We start from the raw sequence: 10,253 nt of genomic DNA, 5'->3' as shown, positions 1-10,253 counted from the left end.
TTTGGTTGCGCCACTTTGAGAATGGACCGTGCGCTGGAAGCAGCTGCCTGGATCGCTGCGCAATAACGCGCTGTGCCGCTCTCTGTGCTCTTTGCTCAGAAGAGTCCATAAATGATGTAATATAGGTAGAAAACTTTTTTTCGGCTCCCCTGGATGTGTAGGACATACAACTCCCCCATAATTCGATCCCTGCTCCTGGATGAAGAGCCGGACATTTTCATCAATAAGAACCCCCCAGTCCGGACGTCCCGGACAGAGTGAAAAGTGGACACGGTCCATCTCCTTTCCTTTTTGTATTGTTTTCTCTCTGTAAACATGCTGTTAACTTGCTTTGCACATCTTCTAATTGAAATCTGTCTTTATCATATATATATATTATTTTTCATAAGCTTGCGTTTGGTGCCCCTTCCCCGGCGTGGTGCCCTACGCGCTGTGCGTGGTGTGCGTGTGCGGAGCGCCGGCGCTGAGCTCAATAAATATATTACCTCTACTTATGACCAATAAGCTGTGATACTCTATCTAAATATAGAATATCAACTCTGCTTGGTCTTTGTGTATTTAATCAGAAGATTCTAGGATTCTTTGTTTATTCAGGGATGGTACACACTTCATTTTGATTCAGAAAAGAGTCAGGTTTATAAAAGTAAGAATTTATTTTACAAACAATTAAAACATGACAAGTTAACTAAGCATTTACTGTGAGTGGATGGAACTAGATGTGATGCATGAACCTATGTGTCAATGCGATGTTATCAGAACTTCCGTATCTAGGAGAGCTGAGTTCTGGATGTAAAAGAATTTGGTTTGTGTTAAGCTATGAAGCTATGTTTATTATCAAAAACACATCAGACGCTATCTGTCGTGTCTACATACCAACTCGAAGACCCTCGTGATAGATCCAGAATGTCGAAGTCCTCGGACATCCAGACACCAAGGTCGTAGAAGAACCTGCAGCACTACTAGACCGGTCTTAGAGTTGTCTCCAAGTCACAACAGACGGATGGAACCACACGTCTGGAACTCTTAATTAGTCTGAACATCAGCTCGTTCTGCAGGAACTGTTGCGGTATCAGCTTCGCAGGTGCAAAAAGATTTTGATGGCGTGTCAAAATCTTTGATGGTTAAAGAGGTTTTGCTTCAGATGGCCAGTCTGAAGCTTTCTCAAGAACCGATGAATCACCAGAGTGATCCGGTTTTAATGTTCTCATATTATGATTTGTGTAGCCAACCAGAGGTTGACAAGTTGAGGAATTTTACCAAGACTCTCAGAAACACCCCTTCTTTGATCCGGATGCTCTGATCTGGGGTAAAGGGCTATCTATGTGTCACGCGTTTAACTTTACTTTGTCCATGTGTGAGTGCAAATGGTTATGACCTTGTCATAGCAACATGTTGAAACATATATCAATCAATGTAATCATTACATAACATTCATTTCAAACTTCAATCATTGAGCACAGATTAATGAAAACATTTCATTATACTATTATTATTATTATTATAAGCAGCAATAAACAAACATTTTTAATGATTATCTAGCTTATAAGTTTTAGAAGTTCATATTTAATTTAAGAAATCATTCTTTGATTTAGCACCTAATCCGAGCTGCGAGTGTTCCTTATTCAGAGGCATGAAGAATCCTGTAGGACGATAAGGGAAGCTTTGACCTTGAGGAGAGAACATCATTGTTGACAATTTGTTATCATGTGTTCAGAGCTGCCGAGAGGCTCTGAGCTCCCGCTGATAGGATGAAGGCAGACCGATTTAAAGGGAACACATGCAGTCTCGTATCTCCGTTTTGACCAAATGTTGAAGGGTCAAACTGTTCCTAAAAACTGACGTTACATGAGCCAGAAAAGATAACTTTATTAAAGAGGTTTAGATAAAGAGAACTGTGTCTTCACGGTTGTCTTGTGATATGGAACAGGATAAGTTGAAGAGCAAGTCACCCCCAAATACATTTTTTTTCCTGATAAACTATATAAATGCATGTCTAATCGTGCTGCAGACACGTGTAGTCTATAGTTTAGCACTTTAGTGCATTTTAGTTAAAATTTAAAATTTCTGCCTAAAACTTTCAGTGTCATGCCGTTGTCAGGTAAAAACTCCGCACTGAATTAGAATTTAAAACTGCCATTGCCATTGGCTAAGAGGTACCCTAAAACGTTAGCTGGTACCATATGATGTCACAATGTCATTGTGAGCCTGTGTGTGTGTTTGTATTTGTTACCTGCTCCGTCTGCCAGGCAACAGCATTTGTTGCATTTTTCAAACAAGAAGTGAGAGTGGAGTAATACTCTGGTAGGCGGTAACTTGCTCTTTAAGGATACTACTGTTCAAGTTCATAGTTCTCATATCGACACCTCCAGTGTCAGATTGGCATGACCTGTAAGAAAGACGTTAACCTTTGGCCATTTGATGAAATGCATCCTTTGAGCTACGCTACAAAAGGCTTTCATTTCTGATTGTGTCAGTTTGATTCCATTAAAGATTTCAGGTAGACATGTACCATCAGTGCCATATATATATAAAAAAAACTGTGACCTGGGAATCACGTACAGTACATTTTCTGCATTAAGTTACGGCCTGACTCCAAAATGAAACAAATTCAGTTTGTACCTCAAAATTCTACACACATCATCCAAAATCACCTGTATACGTAGAGTATTCACAGTCTTTAGTCAATACCTTGCTGATGCAACTTTGGCAGTGATTACACTCTCAAGTTTTTTTGGATATGATGTCAGAAACGTGGCACACTTGTTTTTAGGCAGTTTGGCGCATTTGTCTTTGCAGCATCTCTCAACGTCATCAGGCTGGTTGAAAATTGGTGCTGCCATTTTAAGATTTCTCCAAAGATGTTCATTCCGATTCAAGTCTTGGCTCTGGCTGGGACACAGAGTTGTCCTGAAGACACTCCTTTGGTATCTTAGCTGTGCGCTTTGGGGTCGTTGCCCTGCTGAAACATAAATGGTCACCCCAGTCTAAGGTCGAGAGCGCTATGGAGCTGGTTTTTATCCAGGATGTTTCTGTACAGTGCTGCATTAAATTTTCATTCCATCCTAACTAGAGTCTCCCAGTTCCTGCTGCCACCACCAGCATGATGGTGCCACCACCATGCTTCACTGTAGCAATGGTATTGGTTGTTCTTCTGGAAAGTTCTACTCTCTGGATAGAGAAGTACTGGAGCTCATACAGAGTGACCATCGCATTCTTGGTCACCTCCCTGACTAAGGCCCTCCTCCCTGGTTGCTCAGTTTGGATGGCCGGCCAGCTCTAAGAAGAGCCCTGGTGGTTTCAGACTTCTTCCACTTACAGAAGATGGCAGCCATTGTGCTCACTGGGACCTTCAAAACAGCAGAAATGTTTCTGTAACCTTCCCTAGATTATTGGTTTGAGACAATTTCTTTAACTTCCTGCTTGGTCTGTGCTCTAACATGCACTGTCAGCTGTGGGACCTTACACAGACAGGTGCACCTTTCCAGATTATGTCCACCCAACTGAATTAACCACAGGTGGACTCCAAAGAAAGCTGCAGAAACATCTAAAGGAAGATCAGTGGAAACAGGAAGTAATAACTTAATTTTGAGCTTCATAGCAAAGGATGTGAATTCTTATGTAGAGGTGATTTCAGTCTTTATACATTTTTAATGAATTTGCAAAAAATAAAATAAACATTTTTCATATTGTCATTATGGGGTATTGTGTGTAGAATTTAAAGGGGAAATTCACCTGCTTTGGATAAAAGTGACACAACGTGTGGGAAAAGTGATGTGCTAATACTAGATGCATTGTAATTATTTGTAAGTATTGATGACTGACTTCATCCTGAAGCTCCAGAAGGTTCTTTTATCAGGTGAGACTGGTTATCATCTGAATGACAGTCCCCCAGGTGCAGCTTTAGCACACCGCGGCTGTGCATCTGCAGCAAATTGCTGAACTCCGATGGCATGGAGTGAAACGCCATATTGGACTTTTTGTCATTATAATAATGATTGGTCAGGTCACGGAAGGTGAATGGATGAAGACTAAAGGGCCAGAATCCATACACGTGCACATCCGTACAGAGTTCCAGTGCTAGACTGATCATCATCATGCCAGTGCTGAGCCGAGTCGCCTTCAAACCCTGAGAGCGCCAGTAGATGGACAGATTCTGGAGGTACTCTGGATTGAAGAAGACTGTTTGAATGGGACTTTCAAAGTCCTCTAAGGTGTAAAAAGCCCGAAGAGACACAGCAGTGCTCATGCTGAAGGAGAAGGCAGGAAGAAGCAGCATGGAGTCACCGTAGTGGCACATATTCTCCACAAACACACGGCGACGTCCCATTAGGGAGCCATACCTACAAATATAAAACTAATTTAATCAAACACATCTACAGAAATGTTAGTCAAGGTGTCATAGACCAATTTCTCTCCTCACTTGTCTATGAGGATGCTTGGGTTTGCGGTCACGAGGTGTGTCTTGATGCCAACGTGTTTCTCGTATCCGTTAGACAAAGGAGGAAGGTTGCACCTGGACAGGTGACACAAACACAGATTTGTTTTGTGGAATTCCTTTAAAAGATTAGTTTGCTCATCTGCACTGAAGAACTTTCTCACCTGATAACAAATTCAGCTGAATCAATCGTTTTCCCACAGCTGCTGTTTGCCAGGATCCCACCATTTCCAACAACAGCACAAGTGTGCAGTGTTTTATTAGAGAAAGGATGTCCCTGGAGTCAATGAAAACAAACCAATAAAAACTATTCAAGATTTTGAAACACAACAGTTTATCTCTGCTTTTGTCACTTTGTGTTGACTAGCATAAGAGAAGGGAAGCAACCTTCTCAGTGGCCTACTGGTATGAGCATCTGCCTTGAGACTGTGAGATCATGGGTTCAAATCCACAGTCGGGTCATACCAGAGACTTAAAAAATTTGTTTGGTCAAACTTCCCAATGACATGTAAAAGTTCAATAAAATTGCCTCTGTTAGATGTTTCGGATTCCCTGTGCCCTCTCTGTGAAATGGTCTGACATGCAGTATAGCGTAAAGCTTCCACAACTGCACGCATATATTCCCGGTGTTCACGTACCATTTTGGAATGTCCCTCGCTGAGTGCATTGCTTATTTTGGAGCCACTCTCTTTTCTCAGCTTAAATTCAGACCACGCATCCATTGCATATTTATGGCTAGCACTGACATTGTGTGTGTGGAATGACTGTGTAGCTTTAACCCATGTGCTGAACCCATCCTGGGTAAATGCGATCTCTTTCCGAAACTGCCGGCCTGGGTGAGCAAAATGTCTGCACGCAAAGCAAAACACACTGTCCTTGGTGACAGAGTACTCCAGCCAACTATACTGCTAGTACCATCGACCTTTAAAGGACCGCATTTGTAAGCCGCACTTTTTAGCCTGGTATTTTACCAGTATTGGGCGACGTGGTCCTTCATGAGGGGTTTGGCTGATATCTGATAAAGTTGAGTCATTGTTTGTTCCAGGGACGAAATTTTGATTTCAGAAGTGGGGGGGACACAGCAGGCTTGTGCGGATTTTGGGTGGGGGGTGTTATGTAAAGACCCCTTGACACGTCACGTGCCCATCTCAATAATTTTTCCATCCTCAATATATATATATATATATATATATATATATATATATATATATATATATATATATATATCAAAGTTAAAAAATGTACAACTCTATTATTATTTTTATCTATTATCATTATTGAAGTGCAGTTTTGGCTGTTGACAATGGATAGGCCATTGTATTTATTGTTTGGGGTCTTTTTTTTGTTGTTTTTGGTGCAACATTTTCTAACAGGGAGTGAGATTCCTTTTTTATTTAATTTTTGTTTGTTATTTTTATTCATTTAGAAGTTCTGGTTCTGGACATTTCAATGTTAAATGAAGGTTTATTTGTTGCATTTTAAAGGGTGTACTTGCATTATTATGATATATTAACATTATATTAGTGGTTATTTTGGTCTAGATAATGTTGACAATATCATTTATCATCAACAATTTGTTGGACAAAATATCGTCCAGCAAAATGTGTTACTTTCCCAGGCCTAGTCAAAAGTATAAAAATTATTTATACATAAACGGTCCCTCCTGAGATCTGGCCGTTTGTTCATTTGCTGTGTTAGAGGACATGCTGAACTAATGTTTTACACATGATCATCACCCTAACATTTGAGTGTATAAAAACATATTAAATATGTTTTTTTCCCTTAAAAGTGTTTAAACAGTTGTTGCATTTCAACACACAAAAAATAAATGAAAAAATAAGATAAATCTAATGAAAAGTGTACATCTTTGACATTAAGCTTAAAAAAATCTGTTGATGATGATGATACTGTTCATTTTTCAGAGCTTTTTAATGTGAACATATACATTGCAATAGATAAGTTTGCAATAAAGTTAAATGATAAAAGTTTTGAAGTTACACTTCTACTACTACTAGTAATAATAATTATGATGATAATAGTAATAATAAAAAAAATAATTATAATAATACGAATAAATTGTGTCCGAGGAGTCAGTTATGTGGAGGAGATGCGTTTGTAAAAGTTAGTTTTGAGTATGTTTGTGAAGGAGGAGGTGAGTCTGAGCTTAATGCAGGGGTGTCACATGTTCCAACTTACGTTTTGACTTTGAAAGAAGTCTCTTATATCCACTTTTCGTTTTCTTGACATGCTGCCTCCTGGCTGTGCCTAACTACCAAAGACTCACAAATGAACACTTATTCAAATGTTATGTAATGGAAGCTGAGCTGAGCTCTGATATTACACAGCGTCTAGTTGACGATGTGACTCAGTACCGGTGTTCCCTAGCGGCTCCAAACTAGCAAAACAACGTGAGCACGTTCTGACTGTTTACAATTTGGAGTGACAGCAGCAACAGCCAATAATACGTTAGCAAGTATCAGCAGAGCCAATAGATTAGCTTTTGGGCGGGTCTAATAGGAAACCGGTTTCCGTTTCGGTCCTAGTGCTCAACCAAATCCATTTAATGGAGCGTAATATTGTTTTTGGACGGAAAAAAGTGCAGGGGACCAAAACTGCCTTTTGAAAAAGTGGGGGGGACATGTCCCACCCGTCCCCCCCCCAAAATTACGTCCCAGGTTTGTTCCACTGCCTGGGACAGATAGAAGCGGGTCAGGGCGCATCTCTTCAGACAGCGCGGGCACCTGTTCTCCTCTGTGCTCATCCTATTCATCCTCGACCCCTTGGATCCTCGCTGCTGTTACAATCCGTCGCGTGATCCTTTTCGATGGTGGAAGTAGCTGCATCATCCGTCTCTGTTGATAATCGCGGTCGTTTGGGTGGAATAAGATATTTGTCCATGTTTACATCGGGCTGCTTTGTAATAGCTATGCGCTGGCAAGACAAATCTCAGTGCTTCTAAAAGCATGGGGTCAAATCGAAGTCTCGCGATAGCACCAGTGAGGCACGTCTTTTTTTGTTCTTCCAAGAAATTTGTCCTCCAAAAGTAAAACTATCGCATTTTGTGTTAGATTAAATATATATATTTTAAATTATTTAATAAAAAAACTTTATACAATCTTTGTTACAACATAATCAGGGTTGCTAAGCAGTTGCTTGGTCAAGTCTTGTGGTTGCTATAGCAACACCAAGCTACCGCCTGGTGCCACGCCTGGCAGGAGCCTGCACTTCCAAGTTCTACACGTCACCAGAACATAACCAACCGCAACACAATAATTGCAGTGTTATACAAAATGGAAGGTCTGTAGTTTTTATTCTCTTACAGAAACAATTTATCACTTTTTTGAGGAATTTATTTGAGATTTTCTGGTTTTTATTAATTGTGCAATAAAAAAAATAATCGCTAGATTAGTCATCTAAATAGTCATTAGAATAGTCGACTATTCGATAAAATAATCGTCAGAATAATCGTTTTTAAAATAATCATTTACCCCCAGCCCTAATTCAGACAGAGTCAAGTATTTAATTAAAAATAAACTTCATTTTCTAGACTAATTCTATTACATGACAAGCAGTGTTGGGAGTAACGCGGTACAAAAGTAATTAATTACTGTAATGCATTGCTTTTTGCTGTAATGTGGTAATGTAAGGCATTACAGGGAAAGAAAATGGTAATATTTACTCGGTACAGTTGTCAGTAACGCGGTAGTTACAATGCATTTTTAAACCCAGAATCAAGCTGCGTTTCTTAAAAATTCAAATTGCGGGAAACCCGAAAAAAGTTCCAGTATCTGCATATATTACGTCATTTATGGACTCAGCTTTGCGGGCAGAGAGGACGCAGCGGCAACGGCTCAACTACTCCAGCTGCGTCCTCCACGCGGCCGCTGTAACATTCACAAAATCGCTCCACTAAAACAAAATAATTCACCTGCGATCGTTCATATCAGCGCATATTCTCTGGTATTCTGTACTTTTCTGACGTGCTTTGCCTCAGCTGAGTTAATCTGGGCTCCGGTGATTTGCTGCTGGAGCGCCGCACATGTGAAGATCCCTTTGGCTGATTAGTTAGAAAGTAGGAAATCTAGGAAACGGGTTTTCTGGAAGACGGAGAAAACTTGCAGCATGCAGGACGGTTAGAGAGAGAAAGGGCAGGAAATTATTCAAATAAAATCAAGAAAACAAAACAAAGTGCTTGAAAAGAAAAAATGTTTATCCCCAATACCCATTTTTACCAGTGAAAAGCAATAATATATAAGCATTTAATATTTATACATGTGATAGAATCAGATCACACCAGAAGTCAGTCCCACATCCAGGGCCGTATCAAGGCATTTGGGGACCAAGGCAAATAGGCTTGGAGCCCCCACCACCTCACTCGCCGCTCAGTTAATCTAAGATGGCAGTGTGCTGAGAGTACAGTTTGTTGTTGCATTTATTACATAAACAATCCTTCTAAAGAACTGTTTTTAACAGCAATCCTAGCTCAGACACCACATCACCTTCCACCGGATGTGTCATGAGTTCACCAGGTATCAGATTACCAAACTCATACTGAAGTTGTTTTGTTGAAAGTAACTTAGAGTAATGCAAAAGTAGTGTAATGCCTTACATTTTAAAATTAGTAACATTGTAATGTAATCAATTACTTTAAAATGAGGGTAACAAGTAATAAATAATGCATTACAGTTTTGAAGTAACTTGCCCAACACTGATGACAAGCTATGAATAACAATATGTCAGCCTAGTAAATAGATAACAGCCTAATAAAAAAGGCTGGTTCTGTTCTGGGGACGACTGTGGAACCGCTGGAGGAGATAATGCAAAGAAGGATTCTCCAGAGAATCAAGAAAATTATGGACAACCCTGAGCATTCTCTTCACAAGACTGTCCGACAATGGAAGAATGTCTTCAGTCAGAGGCTTCCTCAGTTTCGCTGCAACACTGATCGCTACTGGAGATCCTTCCTGCCAATAGCCATTGTAATATACAACTCTTTGATGTCTTGATTATTATTATTATTCTGAGCTACTACAGCAATCAATTGCCCTCTGGGATTAATAAAGTATTTTTGAAGTGAACTGAATTGAATTGAATGTGATGGAATGGTGATGTGTGAAGTAGATATATATCAGAACCTTTGTATCTGGAAGAAACTGAGAGTTCTGGGTGTAAAAGAATTTGGTCTGCTATAAATAAGAGTTGATGATTTATAGAACGACATCAGACACCAGTATGCGGTCTACGATGCCCTTGTATGAGATGCTCCCAGCGGTCCGGAGGTTTGCGGTCAGAGTGGTGAGGTCACCGGACGTCGAGACCACGATCCTCAGAGATTGGTAGCTTCCTCTGAGTTCAACTTCCCCGGCCATGAGATACAACCCAGCTCTGCAGATTTGGTGCCCAAGATGGACGTCTGTGAGTTGCCGTAACTCTGGAAAGAGCTGTTGTGTCTGTAATCACTTGCAGCTTCGTGGCAAGGTTTTGATTTAACGTCAAAGAGATGTTGTTTCAAAAAGGCTTCTTTCTCGATTTGGCCGAATCGAGGTGTCAGCTGGAAACTGAGTTAATCGGGAAGTTAATTCAGTTTTATTACCACCATGTTATGATTCTGGCGAATCAGAATCTGACATGTTTGTTGATGTTTACCAAACATCCCTCAGAACCACAACTTAATCAGATACAGGAATTTTCTAGTTCTGTGGATGAAGAATCTTTGTGCTGTGATGTTAACTTTAACCTTGTGTCATAGAGTATGGTTGATTAACTTGTTAAATCAAACAGTAATGATCAAAATATGCAATATTATTGTCAGAACAAT

At 40.1% G+C, this 10,253-nt stretch overlaps 1 protein-coding gene across 1 annotated transcript in view; it reads right to left on the bottom strand.

Moving 5' to 3' along the window:
• Positions 1–634: 634 nt before the first annotated feature.
• The window catches only part of LOC139070170 (alpha-2,8-sialyltransferase 8E-like), an 18,022-nt gene continuing 8,403 nt past the window's right edge, over positions 635–10,253 (bottom strand). Inside the window, exons 3-5 of the mRNA XM_070551895.1 lie at positions 4,600–4,712; positions 4,421–4,513; positions 635–4,340 (exon numbers count right to left, since the gene is read on the bottom strand). Of these exons, the coding sequence (XP_070407996.1) occupies positions 3,824–4,340; positions 4,421–4,513; positions 4,600–4,712 (723 nt within the window). The 3' untranslated portion in view covers positions 635–3,823. The remainder of the gene's footprint in view (positions 4,341–4,420; positions 4,514–4,599; positions 4,713–10,253) is intronic.

Source organism: Nothobranchius furzeri, chromosome 5 (genome assembly GCF_043380555.1).
Source record: "Nothobranchius furzeri strain GRZ-AD chromosome 5, NfurGRZ-RIMD1, whole genome shotgun sequence".
NCBI lineage: Eukaryota > Metazoa > Chordata > Actinopteri > Cyprinodontiformes > Nothobranchiidae > Nothobranchius > Nothobranchius furzeri.
Note: the sequence above shows the minus strand (reverse complement) of the source record. Positions and strands in the feature narration are given on the sequence as shown.